This window comes from Nymphalis io, chromosome 26 (genome assembly GCF_905147045.1).
Source record: "Nymphalis io chromosome 26, ilAglIoxx1.1, whole genome shotgun sequence".
Classification (NCBI taxonomy): domain Eukaryota; kingdom Metazoa; phylum Arthropoda; class Insecta; order Lepidoptera; family Nymphalidae; genus Nymphalis; species Nymphalis io.
Window position 1 is genome coordinate 2,933,948 of NC_065913.1, and position 21,395 is coordinate 2,955,342.

At 33.0% G+C, this 21,395-nt stretch overlaps 2 protein-coding genes across 6 annotated transcripts; one reads left to right on the forward strand and one right to left on the reverse strand.

Annotated features, from left to right (window-relative positions):
• Window positions 1-4,038: 4,038 nt before the first annotated feature.
• On the reverse strand, window positions 4,039-13,016 carry LOC126778524 (leucine-rich repeat-containing protein 1-like). 4 transcript variants are annotated; one of them, XM_050502164.1, is made up of 6 exons: window positions 12,457-13,016; window positions 7,942-8,104; window positions 6,947-7,042; window positions 6,455-6,617; window positions 5,558-5,673; window positions 4,039-4,151 (listed from the first exon to the last, which is right to left on the reverse strand). In XM_050502164.1, exons 1-6 carry the CDS (start codon window positions 12,945-12,947, stop codon window positions 4,098-4,100), a joined length of 1,083 nt encoding a protein of 360 aa, XP_050358121.1. In that variant the 5' UTR covers window positions 12,948-13,016; the 3' UTR covers window positions 4,039-4,097. The 4 variants fall into 4 exon arrangements, with proteins under 4 accessions (XP_050358121.1, XP_050358119.1, XP_050358120.1 ...); XM_050502162.1 differs by having other exon boundaries at window positions 4,039-4,169; XM_050502163.1 differs by having other exon boundaries at window positions 5,558-5,676.
• A 266-nt stretch (window positions 13,017-13,282) lies between these two features.
• On the forward strand, window positions 13,283-21,170 carry LOC126778475 (uncharacterized). 2 transcript variants are annotated; one of them, XM_050502058.1, is made up of 9 exons: window positions 13,283-13,481; window positions 13,557-13,835; window positions 13,908-14,116; window positions 15,882-16,052; window positions 16,482-16,664; window positions 16,790-17,197; window positions 17,324-17,560; window positions 18,670-18,779; window positions 18,971-21,170. In XM_050502058.1, the coding sequence occupies exons 1-9, from the start codon at window positions 13,379-13,381 to the stop codon at window positions 19,062-19,064; spliced, it is 1,794 nt and encodes a 597-aa protein (XP_050358015.1). In that variant the 5' UTR covers window positions 13,283-13,378; the 3' UTR covers window positions 19,065-21,170. The 2 variants fall into 2 exon arrangements, with proteins under 2 accessions (XP_050358015.1, XP_050358016.1); XM_050502059.1 differs by having other exon boundaries at window positions 13,950-14,116.
• The last annotated feature ends 225 nt before the right edge of the window (window positions 21,171-21,395 follow it).

The following is a 21,395-nucleotide window of genomic DNA, read 5'->3' on the forward strand; positions in this document are numbered from 1 at the left end:
ATATCATTGCTCACCTACCTACATACCTGTTCCACCCCATCCCCCACCTGTGATTGTCTACCCCTTAGCGCTGTGTCTAGCGTGAAATATCTTGGAATTAAGATCGACTCCAGCTTAAAATGGCACTCTCAAATTGAAGATTTAATAAAAAGGGTTAGAAAATGAACTTACATATTTAAGATCATAAGACACCTGACCGAGCCTGAAATTGTAAAAACTGTCTACCTTGCCTTGTGCCAATCTGTTCTGACTTATTGCATCCCGATTTGGGGTGGAGCCGGACCATTTGTAAAATCAAAAAATTTTGGAGGCAAAGTTATTACCAAAGTGTTCATGGCCATACAGAATAACAAAAATTCTGGATCATGATAGATATGAGGTAGTAGATACTCCTATTACAAAAAAGGGGGTATAAAGTATAAGGGTAGGGCTTTGTGCAAGCCCGTCTGGGTAGGTACCACCCACTCATCAGATATTCTACCGCAAAACCGCAATACTTGATATTGTTGTGTTCCGGTTTGAAGGGTGAGTGAGCCAGTGTAATTACAGGCACAAGGGACATAAAATCTTAGTTCCCAAGGTTGGTGGCGCATTGGCTATAAGCGATGGTTGACATTTCTTACAATGCCAATGTCTAAGGGCGTTTGGTGACCACTTACCATCAGGTGGCCCATATGCTCGTCCACCTTCCTATTCTATAAAAAAAAAAAAAAAAGGGTATATACTCAGTTGATAAAATACATCCTTGGCTTTGTTTTAATTCCCAGGATAGTGAATCATCTACTAGCGAGAATACCGATGATTAATTGAAAATGTTATTGTGGTCGATTATATGTATTTATTATATTATATATAATATGTCCTGTTGCTTTCTAGCATAAAGGGCATATATTTTGATTTTTTAGATTATTAATGTTACTATTATTAGTTTTATTAATTCCAGAAACTCTGGGCTCAAAAATAAATTGAGAAATTTTAAAAAACATTGAGGCATTCGATTCAATATTTATTTAATTTATTTTTAATAAATTAATATTTTAATTGAACCGGCACCGCTAAATTTTTTTACAAGTTTGAAATTTATTTCCTCGCCCAAAAATTAAAAAAAAAAAAATTTAAAATAAAACCAACACTTGCTCACTGGGGAGGTGGCTGGGGGGGTGTAACATTATTTATAATAAAATTTATTAGAAATTATTTATAATTTTGTATATCGTTTTTAAAAAAATATTTTTTAGTAAAAATAATATTTAAAATTTAGAAATAAAAATTAATTCAAATCTAGATGCAGATTATTTTTAAGAATATGATTACAATAAATATATTTAAAATGAATATTTTTTTGTAATAAAAATTTGAAGGTGGATTTAAATGTAATTTTCATTAGTTTATTAAAATGATTATAAATTAAAATATAACATACATTGTATATTTTACACCACATACTAAGGATGAGCTTCATAAACAATATAATTGATATGTAGATAAATAACAAAAAAAAACTCAACAATTTTGTTATCTGTGCCTAAATCACTACAAATAAACTATTTATTACATTGATATGATTTTAATAAATGACATTAATAGTGATTTTTTTTGGAAAATGACGTAAGAGTATATCGAAATCAACCAAAAACAAAAACTAATATTTTCTGTTATTTTTGAAGCGGTTTCTAAATCTATTCTATATTTCACAATAAATCGGATACGTAAATAGAAAAAAAGCAAAACAATAAGTTAATCACGGATAATTTAAACAATAATGATCATGTTTAAAAAATTACATTAGTTTTGAAAACATTTCAAGAAATATATTCAGAAGAAATCTAATATGGCAGTGGCGAAATTTTGATAACTCGATTAAATTTAACATTGATTTTATTATAAGCTTATTATATATGCGACATGTTTCAACTACATGAATAAGTATTAACTACAGTAAATCCCCGATTAAAGTTTTACAAGGCGGTGTTCGATGGCCAAATTTGTCTGAAACAATTCAAGGCTTCTCTTTAAGAATTCTGACGCACGTGAAAATACCGTGTAACAAGTTAAAACGTATTCAATCATGTATCGACCTCGGCTTTACTTATATCGGATTACATAGGTTATTTTAGGATTATACAATATTATGGGTTAATTTAATTTTTCTAAACATAAAAAATCAAAATTATGAATAAGTTTGACGTGAATTAAATCATTATAAATTGGATTATATATTTTGTACAAATTAAAACATATTGGGTTTTACAAAACTTATACAATAAACGAGAAGGTTTATTAAAATTTTACAAGTACTTTTCATACATATACATTTATTAAATAGCGAATTTACAATAGTATACAATACGTCATGCTAATATCTTGTCTAGTATTCTTTGAAAATGGCCGTTGTGGCTAAAATCCGGTCACGAGGACCATTTTTACAATTCACAATATGGTGTTTTTAGTAATATTTATATCATTTACGTAAATCTAAATTCTCTTTTACCTAATTACATCAATATCGAATTGATACTATTGTCAATATAGTATAGTATTGTTAACAATATTTAATGTACAAAACCAGTATTATTCTACAGAAGCTTGCTTATATTAATTCGAACCGACCCATTAATCGTAACACATTTAACGAACATTCTGCCTCTATTTACCTTCCGGGGTTAACATACAGTTTTGTAGTTCATCTTCAGCCGCGGAACAATGTGCGCTGCATCGTTCATTCGTCTTATCTATAATATAGTATGATTGAAAGCGGAATTTTTTGACGAAACTGTTATCGAGAGATGTATAGGCTCGACGTCTGCGACATACAAAACCATAGGTTCGAAATTATGTAAACAAGTTCTACATAGTTTGTCCATTGAATTTTAACCAAAATTATTTTAAATTTCAACTAAAAAAACCAAATAAATATTGAACACAACAGATTATATAGTAAAATATATACTTAGGGAGCGTTCAAGCGCTCTACGTAAGTATATTTAGGGGGTGTACTCCGACAAAAGGGGGTTACATAAAAGTATATCCCCGCTGCTTTATATGTATTTATATATTTTTTTAATAATTATAAAAGTAAAGAAGTTCTTTTGGTATTAATCGATTGCGCTTTCGCATTTAACTTCATAAGCATTTATAAAAAAATAAATACACACTAAAATAAATCATAATTATTTATTATGTATGATGTAAAAAAAAAACATTATTTATTTATTTCAGATTATGTACTTCTAAATGATAACAGAGTCCAATGTTATACATAAATTATATTTTTTTCTTTTATAAATATAATATATTTGTATTTTTCTTAATACAAATTTGAGAATCGGTTTTATGATTCAACATAGCAACAATTAAGTTTTATATATTTATGTAAGTTCGCAATGATTTTTTTATTATATTAGATAAATTTAGTACCTAATGTATAATGAAAAAAAAATTACTAATAAAAATGAAATGGGAACTTAAAATTTAATACTATGATAAAATGGCGATTAGGCCCTTATTAAAATAAATTGTGCAACAAACTTACAAAAAAGTATATTATTGTCTTTTTATATACTAATTAAAGAATTTATATATTGAATCAGTTGAAAGTATATCTTAAGCTTTGTGCACAAAGGGCAATTTTAAAATATAATTAGGAACTTTTATATTGTCAACACGATTGGTAACAAGTTCCTGTAATTTTCTTGAATATATATTCAATAACAATCAAGAAATCAACAATGAAAGAAACAGTTGCCAATTATGTCAGTGTATACACATATTATTTAGATATTTATCATTATTAAAAATAATTTTAAATATAAAAATTATATGTCACACTGATTTGCATATACTTTGGTTTAATTCATTTAATATATTACAAAAAACTTAAATTAATATAATTTTTATACATTCATAAAAAAGATTTCATAAATACGACCTGGATTCAAGGATTTTGGCTTTTGGCTTGTTCAAAGTAATACTTCTTTTTTCAAATTCCACTGGAAGACTTTATATCTTCTAAATATGAATATATTTTCAAGGTATATCTAAGTCCAATGTTTTCAGTGTGAAATTGAATTGTAAACAGAGTTGCCCGATACAATAATTTAGCTTGCAGTTGACGCGTAACGTGACAGCTCTGGCAACACCATACCGATGGCCTGTAAGAATTGCGCAAGCTGTTAGCGTGTTAACATTACCGTTCACGTCAGGATGGGTGAATTTAATGTAAGGAGATAATGACTAAAGATAATATATTTTAAGACGCAATTTAGAGACAATACACAGTCGGAGAAACTTTCAAATATCATTTTACGATTAGTGAAATAAGTTTTATAGAAGCGTTACGAAAAATTCTATAGATGTATTTCGGAACCAGCGTGGCGAGTTTCCTTTGGAGACAGAGACATTAAGACCATCACATATCATTTAGACATTCTAGAGGAAATTCAATTAGTAGTAATAAACTTCCAATTACAAACAAAAAAAAATATCGGAAAAAAAGTAATTGCTGATACCATATGTTACTGGTGGTAGAGCATTGTGCAAGCTCGTCTGGGTAGATACCACCCACTCATTAGATATTCTACCGCAAAACAACAGTACTTGGTATTTTTGTGTTCCGGTTTGAAGGGTGAGTGAGCCAGTGTAAGTACAGGAACAAGGGACATAACATCTTAGTTCCCAAGGTTGGTGACGCATTGGCGATGCAAGCGATGGTTAACATTTCTTACAATGTCAATGTCTATGGGCGTTGGTGACCACTAACCATCAGGTAGCCTATAAGCTCGTCCGCCTTCCTATTCTATAAAAAAAACCAGGTTTGGATTTAACTTCCACTGTTTTATCGCATGTGTAATGACTCTCAAAATACTCTTCATGATAACTTACTCGGTTTTCATCATAGTAACGTGATGACTAACTGGTTTATCATTCAAACTATATACTTTGGTATAAAAAATATTGCTCATATCGTGTTAAAAATAAAACGCATCTTCAACGCCATTATAGACATTTCAATGTCTGCGATTAAATCACTTGTGTCATTAAGCCGTTAAGTATGTCAGGATGAGTATTAAAAATAAAAGACAAACATGCTTAACTTCCAAAACAATTTAGCAACGAATAATTCCGACCACGGAAATCATAAATTTGTTTGAAAATGAACAGCAATAATTGAAGATAAACCAAGTAACTGGCTACACTTAGTTACTGGTTACTGTTTGGACGTGATGGGGACGAGTTATGAATGCGACAGTTAATAGACGAGCCGGTTGGCGTGGTTGGTAGATACTTGTGTTTCACGCCGAAGGTTGTGGGTTCGATTCCCACCCAGGACAGACTTTTGTGTGCATGAACATGTCTGTTTGTCCTGAGTCTGGGTGTAATTATCTATATAAGTATGTATTTACAAAAGAAAAGTAGTATATGTAGTATATCAGTTGTCCGGTTTCCATAGTACAAGCTCTGTACAATATTAATTTGGGATCAGATGGCCGTGTGTGAAAAATGTCCCAGAATATTATTATTATTGTTCTATACAGTGTTTATATGTAAAATTTGATACCTCATTAACGGCTCGATCGTCTTCGTTCTGGTACTGAACATCCAGGTCTGAGCTGTCCACGCTGTTCTCCCAGTCCTCGGACGAATCTATCGACGACGCATCAAGATCCATTTCATCTACTGAAACGCCAATCATTCCTATTAGTGTAATCATAGCGATTAATAAACTACAAAATTAATAAACTAAAACATTTCTTAATATTAAATAATATTTTGATACCAAGTTTTTTAGATTTGCTCGTGAATGTAAATAGCATATTTTAATGATATGAAATAACAGCTTATAAATGTCTTTCCGTTTGAGGAGAAGGTTTGGAACTAATTGCATTATGGCGCTCTAAGCCGTATTGGTACACACGTAAAGATTACTATTCGAAACGTGCAGATTTCCCTAATGTTCACCGCCGAGCACGAGATGAATTATATTGTAAACACAAATTAAGCACATGATAACTGAGTGTTGTACAAGCACCACGGGTAAAACTCAGAAATCCCATAATGAACAAATAAAGCTGGAAGTAGGTCTTTGTACAAGCTTGTCTGGGTAGGTACTACCATCACTATCACCATGAGGTACACTCATCAGACATTCTACCGCAAAACAGCAGTACTTAGTATTGTTGTGTTCCGGTTTGAAGGGTGAGTGAGCCAGTGTAATTACAGGCACAGGGGGCATAACATCTTAGTTCCCAAAGTTGGTGGCGCATTGGCGATGATTAACATTTCTTACAAGGCCAATGTCTATGGGCGTTGGTGACCACTTACAATCGGTGGCCAATATGCTCGTCCGCCTACCTATACTATAAAAAACCAAAAAACAAATTTGAGCATATTTGCACGATTTTCTTGTCATATACGAGACATTCGGTCTGCTGTTGTAAGATAATGGTCCTCCTACCTATGACAGGGTCTGGGTGTCTCGGAGCTGGTACGGCCGGAAGCCGCAGAGCCGTCGCATTTATAGCGAGCGCCTGCGTCGCGTATCGACTGGACGAAGGAGTACCCATATCTGCGTTATCATTACGGAGCTGGTCTTCTGAGTATCGTATTTGGCCACTGTCCTAATTTAAAAGTTTTTTTTTGTGTTTTAAATTTAAATACAATAGTTCTAGTGGAATTGATATTGCGCTTTTTAATTCTCTAGACTATCCCGTATACGTTTCAACTATTCAGGATTTCAAATAATATTCAAGTTTAATAAATCGACAACACTAGAATAAGTTCGTTAAATATTTCCCTGGTAGTAGGGCTTAGTGGAAGCTAAAGCAAATTAACCACTTAATAAAACGAATATTAACAATGAGCTTTCTGGTGGGGCTTAGGTAAAATCAGTGCATAGTTGCATATACCTAATAAAATATTATCAGCAAAAATTGGTCAATGTACTTACATTATTAGTCACGTTTGATATCGGATTGTATCTCAGGTCAACCGTCTCCAGCACAGGCAGCAAGCTTGCGATAAAATCCGGCGGAAGATTGGTAATCTAAACATTAACTATTTTGATAAATATTTAATATGTTTGTATTATAATGTTATGGCAAAAATAATATTTTTAAAACTGTTTTATTTGATCCATGTATAAAGTAACAGCTTATAATGTGACCATATTACCATCAGGTGGCTCATCTGCTTCATATTTTATATAAAAAAAGAGTGCTTAGCAGTCACCTTAGTCTAGTAGCCATTGAATATATTTGAGAAATATGCGGGCTAATTAAACTTAGAGTTTTTCAGTCAAAAAAACTCAGTTGAGCAGAGATTAAAACAATTGGTATTATTTATTTGAGCGTTCTCATAATTTCTCTCCGGCCGTGTCAGATTGCCGCCCCATTAGACTGTGAGAGTAAGGGGAACAAGTGCATCCTGTGGGTACATTCTAAGCCACACACGTTTAGACTACAATATAACACGAGGGATTTGTGTATGGATAGTCTAGTTTAAATTTTGCTGTCATGAGCGAAATTAGATCGGTTTTGTTTCAGTCATGAAGATTGGATTAAGCAATTATTTAACGGCATATTTAATTAACTACTAAAATAGTTACAATTTTATTATTAAACCATTTAATAAAAATTAATAACTGTTTCGATTTCGGCCACAGCGACCATTATTAACGAGAGACTAAATATACACGGGTCATATCAAGAGTGTGCGCACACAGGTGCACTATATTCTCTCACTCTTATAAATGGGACGGATAATCCGACACGACAAAAGAGACTTCAGGCGTAAACACTGCAAATGTCCAGACTCCGGGCTATTTCTATTACAGGAAACCCCCAAAAACTTTTCACATCCCAGTCTGGATCTGTGGCCCTATAGCTAATTACTAGGTCGACAAGGTGTGTGTGTTATGTTTTACATGTAGAGTTAAATAAATACCTGATTGTAACTAAGTTGTAAATACATGAGGTTACTGCATTTGAGCAAAGACGTCGGGAACTCCTTTATTCTGTTGTGCTTAAAGTTACAGTGGACGAGACTGTCCATTCTATCCATGTTGGGTGGTAGACTTTCTATTTCATTAAATTCAAGGGTGAGCCATCTATAAACAAGGATATTATCATAAAGTAATGTATATATAACCTATATATTATTATTTTTTTTTTATAGAATAGGAAGGTGGACGAGCATATGGGCCACCTGATGGTAAGTGGTCACCAAACGCCCTTAGACATTGGCATTGTAAGAAATGTCAACCATCGCTTATAGCCAATGCGCCACCAACCTTGGGACCTAATTATGTCCCTTGTGCCTGTAATTACACTGGCTCACTCACCCTTCAAACCGGAACACAACAATATCAAGTATTGCTGTTTTGCGGTAGAATATCTGATGAGTGGGTGGTACCTACCCAGACGAGCTTGCACAAAGCCCTACCACCAGTATTTAAAAAATAATCGAGATTGATTATGTAAAAAATCAATTAAATTTTGTTTTTTTTAAACACTACGAGGCAATGTCGAAAATTCTGCGAATTGGAGGAAAAATGATGGATGCAGTCATTAATTAAAAGTAGATATAGTTTGTTTTAATGATAGGGCGACCGAGGATCGCTCGGTTTTCTTTTTGCATTTTTTTTCCAAAAAAAAAACACCTATACAGATAAACTAAATTTGAGCCAATTCGTTTGAGCTTGTTTGTTTCGATACTAATGTTGCTTGCGTCCGTAGGATTTACCACTTTTTCCTAGGCCCACTTTTTCCTAGCCCTACACGTGCCTCTGGGTGTTGCCAAATGAGCAACAACGCCGAGCAACAGGCGGCGGTTAATTAACCTGTCCACAGGTACCCGGGCCTGCAAATGTGAAATATGCTACTGAAGACTGCGCGGGAGTGGGCGACCAGGCCCCCGTGACAGCTAATGCTACTGGCAGCAGCACGAATAAAAAGCACACACAGCAGGTATTCATCACAAGACCGAGATCGTCGTCATTGGGAAATATCAGCACTAGTGAATCAAAGAATTTGCCATACACTCGGTGGTAGATACATTGAAGGAGGAGACTGGAACTCCAAAAACACATATTGCCTAAACAACTGTGCCTGTTATACAAAACACAGGTACGGTCTTGCGTTGAATATTGCTCGCACCTTTGGGATGGCTCCGCTAAGTACCTACTGGAGGCTTTGGACCGGTTGCAGCGACGTGCAGTACGCATTATTGGCGACGTAAAGGTCACAAATACCCTTGAACCTTTACAATTGCGTCGCGAGATAGCAGCACTGAGCGCTTTCTATCGACTGTATCACGGCGAGTGCTCTGAGGAATTATTCTCTCTAATTCCTGCTTCCCCCTTCGTTCTTAAGTCCACGCGAGCTGGTTCTTGATGTCACCGCCTAACTGTGACATCAATTCCATCGCGCACAAAGAAATTTGGCAACTCCTTTCTTAGTCGCACTACCAAAAAATGGAATTCCTTACCAGCTCACGTGTTCCCCTCTTCTTACAACCCGGGTTCCTTCAAACGAGGCGTGAAGAGGCATCTTGCGGGCCGGCAAGGCGGTGACGGCTAGTACAGAACATTTTTCCTGATTGTACTGGCCGTTGTCGCGTTTGGACTCTACTACCACTTACCATCAGGTGGAGTAGAGTCATTTGCCATCTCGGACATATAAAAAAAAAACATATTGGGGTTCTCGACTAACGACGACAAGAGGCCGAGAACTGAAAAAGGCAATAGATAGCAATACCCTAAATGTAATATTAACAAGAGAACCAACTTATTGGCCATCGGACCCCAATAAAACTCCGGACCTCATTGACTTTTTTATTTTCAAAAAGATGTCTGGACTCTACACAGAGGTGAAATCATGTCTAGATGACCATCAATGTCTAGATGACTCCTCAGACCACACACCTGTGATAGTTTCATTAAGCTCCACAGTCATCTGGAAAGAACTACGCGAGACCCTATACAATCATAAAACTGACTGGGAGGCCTTTTGAGATTACATCGAAGAGAATGCCAATTTGTGTATACCTCTCAAAATGGAAGATGACATAGAAAACACTGCGTCGTTTACCACTAACCTAATACAAAAAGCGTGGCTATCAACCCCTTACGTAGAATCCAAATCACAAAGTCAGAATATCCCCTCGTAGGATAAAAGAGCTAATAGTTATGAAGAGAAGGATAAGACGTAAATGGCCTACCAGTAGAAATAGACAAGATAAAAAGGCACTCAACAAAGCACAAAAAGACCTGACTGATATGCTTAGCGAAAATGAAAATAGTACTTTGCAAGACAAACTAAAGACCCTGTTTTCGTACCAAGCAGATGACTATTCACTCTGGGAAATGATAAAATCATTGAAAAGGGCAAAGGAACCCCTTCCCCTGCTTAGACAAACTAATGGTAACTGGTCACGAAAATCCCAAGACATAGCTGAGTTATTTGCTAACTTTCTCATAGACATATTTTAACCAAACGAACCTGACAGTGCGCATTCAGAAGAAGAAATTCATAAAATCTTGAAACATGACCAAGTTCTTAAACATTACCAAAAAAAGGCATCATCCTGCTGGCAATCCTCTTCAACGCAATATTGAGATTACAATATTTCCCAAAGCTATGGTCCATCATAAATATGGTTGCCAAACCGGAAACCCTCCTACAGAAGTCACATCATATAGGCCAACAAGTCTCCCCATACTTTCAAAAGTTTTCGAGTAGTCTTATGACGTCTTCTTCCAGTATTAAAGGAACAAGAAGTGATACCAGACAACCAATTCGGCTTTCGTGCACACCATGGAACGACAGAACAAATACACCGAGTAGCACATATAATACGGCAAGCGATGGAGCGAAAAGAATACTGCTCAGCTGTATTCCTTGACATACAACAGAAGTGAGTGAGTACAAGAGAAGTGGAGAATACGAGCCAGCCCAGCAAAATCGGTTCACATAACGTTCTCTTTAAATAGAGGGGACTGTCCACCTGTGACACTCGATGGAAACGCTTTGCCAAAACATACGACTGTTAAATACTTAGGTATGCATCTAGACAGAAAACTTACCTGGCGAGATCACATAAAAGCAAAAAAGGAACAAGCAAACAAAAAGTTCAAAAATATGTACTGGCTACTAGATAGGAAATCAACACTGAATCTCCAAAATAAACTTATTACATATATACAAATGTATAATAAAAACAGTATGGACGTACGGCATAGAACTCTGGGGATCGGCAAGTCCCTAAAACATAGAAATTCTCCAGTGCTACCAGAACAAAGTGCTAAAGATCTTAAGCAATGCATGGTGCATAGTTCATACAGAACAAGGAAGTACATAAGTATCTGGAAATACCAACAGTCAAAGAAGAAATAAAAAAGTCTTCTATGGCCTACAAGCAAAGACTCGAAGGACACATCAATCAACTGGCTATGAGCCTTTTCTGAGATAAAGGAAAAAATTTATATAGAATGCTTATTTAATATTAATATTACGTTATCATGTAAAAATGTTAATTATTAACGAATAATAAACTAGTCGACGTAGTTGACTCGAATAATAGTTTTTTTTGCGTGGATTTATGGACCTAAACTTGCAGCACTGGTGTAATCTTTGATGATTTTATTCAGGATATATAAATATGTATTATTTGATTGATATTTTGTAAATTTATATATTTTTTGTATTTGTGTAATTAAGTACTAAATTCTAAGTAATGAAGTCTACATGAGAAACCATAGGTAACATTTAATATAATATTGTAAAAGGGTGATTCAAAAATGTTTATACAGACCCTTATATAGTTGAATAATGTCATATATTTTAATTTTAATATCTTTTTAATGCTATTGTACATACAGAAAACATTTAACATTAAGTCATTTTAACTATGAATTAAGTGTCTTAAGAGATTGATTGATTGATTTTAATGAGAAACTTACAATTCCAAGGTATGAGAGCCTACTAGAATTGATGACTTCAGACATTTTGAAAAATTATTGATAATCTAGTTGGTTATGGTAAGGGTAAGAAGTTTGCAACTAGTCCTGGCAAATATATCTTTAATTTAACTATATATTTTTTATTAACAATAGTTCTTAAAAGCTAATATAGCTTAATATAATTACAATATATTTTATGTGTCATCTTAGATTTCAACATGTACGAGACAAAGAACTTGTTCATTTTAAATACAGAAAAAGTAGAATTAAGCACACATTTAAATATGTTAACTTCCAATTATTCCAATTATTTAAAGATAAGAATATAGATTAAAATATTTATGAAGTACAGTAAAATGTTGTTTATCATTTATTTTTGAACGCGTAACCATTTACCATAGAAGTACTAATTAAAAAACAAAAATAATAATATCAGTAATTTCTATTTTTAAAATATAATATTGATACAAAGAAGCAAAAGTATTAATATATATACATACCTCAATTTTGTTAATCTCGTCATCTCTTCCGGAATAGATTTCAATTCATTACCTCGAGCACCGAATGTGTCTAATTTCGTTAATTTGCCGATCTCCTTCGGTATTTCCACCAAGCCCGTCCTGTTGCACCAGAATGCTTCCAAACTTTCCAATTCACCAATCTCTGGGGCCAATTCCTTTAGCGGGTTGTAGCTTATGTTGAGATTTATTAGATTTTTTAAATTTCCAATTTCAGGCGGTAAAACACTTATGTTGTTATAATCCAGAGTCAACGTAGTCAAGTTTAAGAGTTGGGTGATTTGTACTGGGATCTCAGTCAATTCATTGGTGTGTAAATAAAGATATTCGATGTGAGTGCAAGTGTATAAAAGAGGTGGTATATCTGTTATTTCGAATGAATTTAAAATGACCCGAGATTTCTTTTCTGCGATAGCCTGTTCTATTACCGCCAGGATATGATTCTCACGGATGAATTTTAAAATTGCACTCATTTTGCGTTTATTTTTGATTACATTGCTGTTGAATGTTGACTATTGCGTTTGAAAAATATTAGTGACATTGACAATCACCTGATACTTTATTTATATAAAATGTTGCCATGTATAAATAAATATTCCTACTACAGCCCTTTATTATTTATGAATGTTTATAATTTTTTTGTTACACCTTCTATTTTATACCTAGATAATAAGTTAGACAAACAAATACAAATAGTAGTTTTTCGTTATTCGTAAATTATATTTAATATTAAAATGAATCGTATCAATGTGTACAATGCGTGCCAAGGAGCCTGAATTTGGTATCGATTTTTCAGTTTCAAGCAATGAGCATGTCTCAAAATATTGTCGATATTGCTTGAAATAAACAAATTTCTGGATTTCATAAATTACTGTGAAGTATTGTTCATTTGTGAGTGTTAAAAATGACGTTAACTTTAACTAAATTGAAGATAATGCGAGGAATGCTGACCAAAGCTATGCTTTCAATTTTTTTATTATATTCATCTCTTTTGTCCGACACTGAAGGTAAATTTTCTTTTTACTTTTTTTTTATTACCTTTCATGTTTTGGAACAGAATTATCATAAAATAATTTTCACAGCTTCACCGCTAAACAAAAGCTTCCATCACATCCGAAGACCGAATATTGAAGATTCTTCTTATAATAATGAAAAGATAGCCACTTATCGCTCTTTTCAGCCGATAGCAATAAAGTATCACAAGGCGGTGTATCCAAGAGTGGAAGACCGAACAGACTACGATATTAATGCTTATGATTCGGAGTACGGTGGTGTAGTAGTTTCTAACTTTACGTCTTCCATTTACGATGAAAATCCTCCTTTGTATCCAAATCCTGAAGTGCTGGCAAAGAGTAATCCAGGTAAAAATATGTAAAAGATAATTTATTCTTTCTGAACTTCTATGTAAATGTACTTGTTTTTTTTTATTTCAGTTATAAAATATATTAAGGATTCGGCTATGTTTTTTATTTTAGCACAATTAAGTAAATTTATTGAAAATAAAATATCGGAACCAGATGTGGAATTACCAGATGACTCTTTAGGAGATGGTGACTTAAGAGAGCACAATATAATAGACAGTGTTACTTATTTGTATGGATTTAATTCTTGTCATGGCGGCAGAGATGAATGGATGGTGTTGGTAAGTAATATTTTGGATTCTTATTATTGATTTCATTATACGATATCACATTAAAAATGGTCAATTTTAGCAATATATTAGCAGCTCGTTGAAATCGTACAGCTGGAAGGAGGTCTCTAAGATTGAAGATTATTCCACGCTGATCTAGTTTCCTCGCGGTGTTTTAAATCATTAACGTGTTCTATCTATGTTTGACTTGAGAGCTCATATCGGCTGATTGCTCATTTTATTATATTTTGCCTTTTACCTCTAGTGCCGTCTTCATCTTCTTAAATATCTAGTTAAGTGTGAGACGATCATCGCATAGAAATATTACTTACATATGAAATTGGCGTTTTGTACGGCAGGAATATAAAGTCAATTTTTTTTTTGTAAAATGTATTAATTAATGAAAGTATGCACCGTTGTTATCTATGCACTTTTGCCATCTCATAGGTAGTTTATTGATCCCTTTACTAAAAAAACCATGGGTGCGAGAATCAATAAACTCTTTGAAGGCGGTTTGGACTGCCGCATCGGAGTTGTTTCCTTGTAAGAAGTGGTCCAAATTCCGGAAAAAATGGTAATTTGTTGGAGCAAGGTCCGGGGAGTAAGGTGGATATCGCAGACATTCCAATTGTAGCTCATCTAACTTAGTGGTTGTTTGTTGTGCAGTGTGTGGTCTTGCGTTGTCGTGAAGCAACAATGGCCTAGAGTGATTGACCAATCTCGGTTGTTCAGCAGCTAGTTCTTCCTTCATGGTTTGCACTTGCTGACAATAGATATCTGCCGTAATCGTTTGGCCAGATTTTAGAAAGCTGTAGTGAACGACACCGGCGCTAGTCCACCAAACACTCACAAGTAACTTTTTCTGAGTCAATTTTCGTTTTGGCTGGGTCTACAGGGTTCAGCCATTGCGATGAGCGCTTCCGATTATCATACAGTATTCACTTTTCATCACAAGTAATGATTCAATTTAAGATCCCTTCATTATTGTGTCGGTTGAGCAAATTAACACGCGTGTTTGCAAGTTCGATTCACTCAATTCATGAGGTACCCATCGTTCAAGTTTTTTACTTTCCCGATTTGCTTCAAGTGAATTAATACATTTTTATCACTTACCCCGAAGCCTGCAGCTATCTCTGAAGTGTTTTGTGATGGATCCGCTTCCACAATAGCCTTTAATTTTTCATTTTCCTCTTTGGTCTCCAGCTGTCCACGTGGTTGGTTCTGAAAGGTCTAAATTTCCAGAACGAAAACGTTGAAACCAAAAACGTACAGTGCTTTCTTTTGCGACACCAGCGCCGTACACATAATTAATCCTTCGAGCTGTTTCTGCAGCACTGGTGCCATGGTAGAACTCGTACTCGTAAATATACCGATATTTCATGTTTTCCATTGTGCGGTAATAAGCGACGCTAAAGAAAAAAATAATGAGGAACAAACAAATGAATGTCTGTTTTCAAAACTCAAATGAATTTATAAATTTGAATTTGGAATTCTTAACCAAAGAGGAGACATTTCAGATCAATGTGGTCAGTACGACAAAACGCTAATTTCACATGTAAGGACCTAATATAAATATAATAAGAATTATCTGATTTTATTGTTTATTTTTTCTATGTATACAAATATGTAATGAACATCAATTACATAACATTTTCTACGATACGCGCCCGAACATAATTCAAGCAAATTCTTACAGGATATATTTGTCGTGAGGCATTCGTCGTATAGATAGAATAAATTGAAGTTTCGTGTATGAAACTGTGTTTAATTTCCGTAGATTTTCATCACTAGTGGACTAGCAATAATAATACCCGTAGCAGCGATAATGTGGTTGATGTGGAGTCAATACGCTTCTGAGTTCAGGCGTAACAGCAAGATATATCCGATTGTCATCAATTTATGCTGTTGTCTCGTAGCTTGTACATTGATTTATATACAAGCTGTTGTGGTAATCACCCTTATACATTTATCCGTATTCTTAATTTATTACTTCTCCAATTTTAAACTTTTCTACCTTTTTGTGTTATGTTTAAAAGGAGTGCTTACTTGATTTCTTGTTGCTTATCGATTAAATATTGAATATTTACAAAGCAAACAAATTTAATTCAGCATGGATTCTAGATCATTAAGTATCTGGTGAACATAGTGTACAAATCATTTTGAGAAATATCTTAAGCGATTTCAAATCAATAAAAATTTGGACAAAAAAGTAACCAAAAAAATATACGATGCATCGTGTAAATACGAGCAGTATTCCTACTCACCACTCAAAGCAACTGATAGATGTTTAATGAATTATCTCATCTCAAAATTCAATTAGATATCCCTATACTACCTGCATTAATTATCCTATCCTAATACAAAATATTTTAACCAGGGCGCGTCTTCTCCTTCTCAATGTGAAAAGATTGCTTTAGTTCTGCATTATACTCATATTTCCTGCGCGATGTGGATCGTTGCTTTAGCGGCAGCTGTTGCAGAATATTGCGTCTGCGATACGCTTTTGCCGTTAAAATATAACTATTTGTTGGCTTATGGCGTTCCTGCTATAGTTGTAACGGTGAGTGTAAATTTTTATTAAAATAAATGTGTCTATTGCTTTATGTTTTTACTACATATAAATTATATTGCTAGCGACGTATAATACAATAATATATAATATAATTTAATATTTTTTTTTTATAGTTCAATTATGCTCTATCGATGGAACACTATGAAATAAAACATTACTGCTGGATGTCTATTGAAAAAGGTATGGTGATGGGATTCATGATACCAGCCATGATTTTAATTTTGATAAACACTGGTATTGTTATTGTTGGTTTGCAAAGTGTGAATAGGAAGCAGACAGAAATGTTGACGGCCAAAATTGCGGAATTGGTCGAACATCATATGACAAATTGGCCGAAAACCGTGAGAGTCGAAGAAAATGCAAACGGAAGTGTCGAAACATTGGATAATCTTTACACACCCGATTGTAGCAGAAAGAATACCGACACTTCCGATACATTAGAAAAAGAATTTACATTTAACGAAGAAGAATGCAATTACTACGGGTCAAATAACGATGTTGCTGGAGAATGCGGAAAAGAGGTAACATCGTGACCATGTTATTAATTTTTGAAAAAAAAAAGTGTGTTTAAATTCTACTATAATAGTAGCTTTTCCTAGTATATATTGTAAAAATAAGGGCATTTTCAAATTAACTTCATTTTCAAGGTAAACGAACATTTCAAACAAATGTCAGACAGGGGCTTACTAAACATTGTCTATATGGATAATTTGTCGTGGAAATGGACCTGGAATACAGAGGGAAATGAATTGAAGACATATCTAAATTTATGCTTGATTTTGGAGCCATTTTTTGCTATTAATTGGGTGATGGGTGTGGTAGCAATAGAAAATGCAGCCCATTGGTCCACTCCCACTATTTATCTCATATTGGTCGTATCTATGGTAAGTAGGTTTGATATATTCGGTTCGAAATTTAAATTTGTCAATACGTGTTTTCAAAGATTTAATGACGTATAAGTTATTAGTAAGGAATTGTACCTAATGAATTGTAATTATGTTAATTTTTTTTTTTACTTTGTTAATTCATTTTTATAATACTTTTATAGAATAGGTAAAAGTATTATAAAAAGTAATTGCGATATTTAATAGCCACGGTCAGTGGTTATGTGGGTAACCTTCATAAGGTCAAGTAAATTTTTCTTTAATCGGAAACCAGTTGGCCGAGATTACATTTGCAATGAAAATATAATTTTAATGATAAAGTTAAATATCATTTGTCAGTTTTATTTTTATGTGCCTACCTATTTAAATTTAACGTGTAACTTCTTCAATAATTAAAATTTAGCCAAGCAAGCCTTATTTGTTAAAACCCAATACTTTTGATCGATCTACTTCTTATAATTGAATGTGAAATCTTGGCTCATTTTATCAAACTGAACCTATTTCATATCATTTTATGAACTGACCTACAGTTTGATAACGTAATATTTTAATTTTTGGTGTATGAAACGTTGATTAATTTCTTTTATCGTTATTGCTAAATAATTACAAGATTTTAGTTTTTTTAAATGCAGTTTACAATTTTGCACAACTGTGAAATAATGGAGAAATTATAAATCATAAAAGATACAGAATAACTATAAATTTTAGGCTTAAACTTGAGTTGGCTGCTAAAATTAATATAATTGACACATTATTTTGGCGATCAAATAAAAAATGATTACATTAAAAAAGTGTGTAATTATTATAACTTACTAACTCACGAAAAAAAACCATAACAGCAGAAGTTTGCAGTGCTTACACTGTTTTAGAAAGCACCTTAAATGCTATATCTTTAGTCCAAATTCTGTCCGTTCATGTTGAGTTGTATAGATACACCCAAAAATAATTGCTGTCTAATCATTAACCGACGTAGCAAGTGTGAGTAATGTTTGTGTTGGTCACCATTTTAATATGTATATTTTTAAATAATATAATGTTTTAAAACGAACATTAAAAATGCAATAACCATATCTTAGTATATAAAATGTTGTTATTATTATTAATTGCAGCACATTTATTTCGCTGCTACGATTTGCACGACGATACCGATTGTTCCCAACAAGGCCACGGTTGGTTGCGATGATGTAGTCATCGAAAATCCAACTCTTCCTCGGGTCAGGTACGTAATGAATCTGTTTAAATGGATAATGATAAGAAAAAAAAAGTCTTGTGCTGACAGATGGATTTGTTCCGGTTTGTGTATATTTATTTATATAACTCGAAAATATATATTATATTTGATTAAATATAAACGTCACACAAAAAATCTTAAAACTAATGGTATCTAATATAATTTATTATATTATACAGGACCACAGACAGCATCCCCCTTCTGGATCCCGTGATTCAGCAACCGAATGTGACTGCAGCACCGGCGGACACTATCAGCACGATCAGCATTTAAGAAAAAAAAACCTGGAATTTTCTATTGATGTGTGAAATCATCATGGGGCCAAAATGGCCAACTTGATAATTAATACATTTCGTTTACCTGTTAACGTATAATATAAGCGTACATAGGCACAAGAGATATGATACCTTATGCCTCACAGTTGGCAGTATCGATCGTGTCCTTTCTTGGTCAGGACTAAGCTATATCTATGTCTACGGACACATTTGACCATTTACAATAATAAGTGATCAATGTTTTCGTCGGATTTCGAGCTAACAATATAAAATTTATCTACGACTAAACTTATGAATATTAGTGTATTCAAAAATAACGTTTTGGAATTGATAATATGTTAATAGTTATTATAATAACGTTAAAAAGATCTTTAAAGAATACTCTTTAATTGAGCTGCATAATAGCTTATTTAAATAATTGGCGCCCGACGTGGGACGTTTTGAACTCGTTTGAATATAACCAAAACCGATGTAACAAAGTACTCGAGATTTTCGAAAGTATATTTAAAGAATATTTTAATGAAATCAACAATTTATTGTTATTTCGACGTTTACGTAATATAAGAAACGTCATATTGTATTAAAACTTTAAAAAACCTTAGTCGCAATGTCTAAGCTCAAATGAAAATAAAAAAGTTGAAGAGATTGTCTAATAAATTTACATCATATCAAAATGCGCACTAAATTTACCTATAAGAAAGATAAAAATATTATAATAAAAATGTTTGTTTGTTCTGCAAGATGTAATCATCGGATTTGAAAGTATTTTAACATGGCAATAAAGATTTTGGCATAATTTTTAATTACATTTTGACATATTTACATATTAAATGTTTCTGAAATTTACGTAGAATATAGTTCAAAAGTTTCTCCCTGTTCAGATTTTAAAACTTAATTATACATAGACATAGAGAGTTTAAAGATTACAAAGTTTTATATAAATTAACGCATGCGTAACTTTATCGGATGATCTAGTGCTTTGATGTCTATAAATTTTCTTTAGATACCTTATCGATAGAAACGTAGAGCAGATTGAAATAATTAGTACGTAAACCTGGCTTAATAGTTTAATATTAATCGTTGTTTTGTCTTTTTAGCAGTAATATCTATACACATACATATTACGATATCATTTTAAGTCACTTGGAATAAGCAAGAAAAGCACCATAGATGAAATAGTACCTATAACAATTGATGACGGAAAAACTGATAACATTTTTGCTTCGAATATTTTTATAATTTTGCCTCCCTTTGGAATCTATGGTCTGAACTCCTGTCTTGTCTCACTGGGCAAGCAAGTTTATAAGTATTCGCTACTGGTTTTATTATTGCAGTTTGACATTTATGGAGCCTTAAACATGGAAGATAAAATTAAAAAATAACTTGCTTAAAATTACTACAATTGTTAGAAAATAAAATATTCTTAATGTAATTGGTGTTCAATGGAAATCTAAAAATACCAGTTATTTTGTTAATTTGCTCAATGTTTTTATTTAATTTTTCCACTTCAAGGAGAGACAATTTAATAAAATGTGGAAATATAAGATTTTTAACCAAAACTTTCACCAAATTGATGGTGATAATGCATAAACAACTTTTCTTATATTATTTGGACAACAAAGTAATTTTGAAATTTTTGTATGTTACTGTAATTAGCCTACAGATCTCATGTCAGGGTCCAGTGGGGTAACTTGGAAATAGAACCTTAATATTTTAGAATATTTGATTATAATGGAGCCAGTAGTAATCAGTGCAATCATTAGTAATAATTTGCGTACTATAATTTCTATATTATATATGTAGAATAAAATGTCTTGAAAAAAAGTGTTTAAAATTTATAAAATTAAAATATTATTCGATATATTTCCTTGAGTATTTATAGAAAAGACCAGCAGAATATTTTAAATGTGAAATTGAACTTATATAAATGTTTAAATGATTTTCTTAAATAAACGTATGATGTCACATAATACTCTATGTAGTAATACTTTAATTAAAACTTTTGAAATCATCATTGTTGCTAAAAGTAGTCTGTAATTTGAGATCCTGTAGTTATTGTGATAGCAATAATGTTGCCATGCATTTTATTAAATGTTTTCATAACTTCAAATGATCTTTCATTTATTCATTTGCAGCGGCACCTAAAAAAACAAAAAAACAAAACATTTAATGACGAGTAAATACTTCTGGAAAGAAAATATAACTGTGAAGTAAAATTAAGTAATTTTAGAATAACCTTAATTGGTGTGATAAATAACCTTAATTGTGTGTTAGCTATTTTAAATGGTGACACGAGCGAAGCCGGGCTTACATAATGTATTCAAATGTT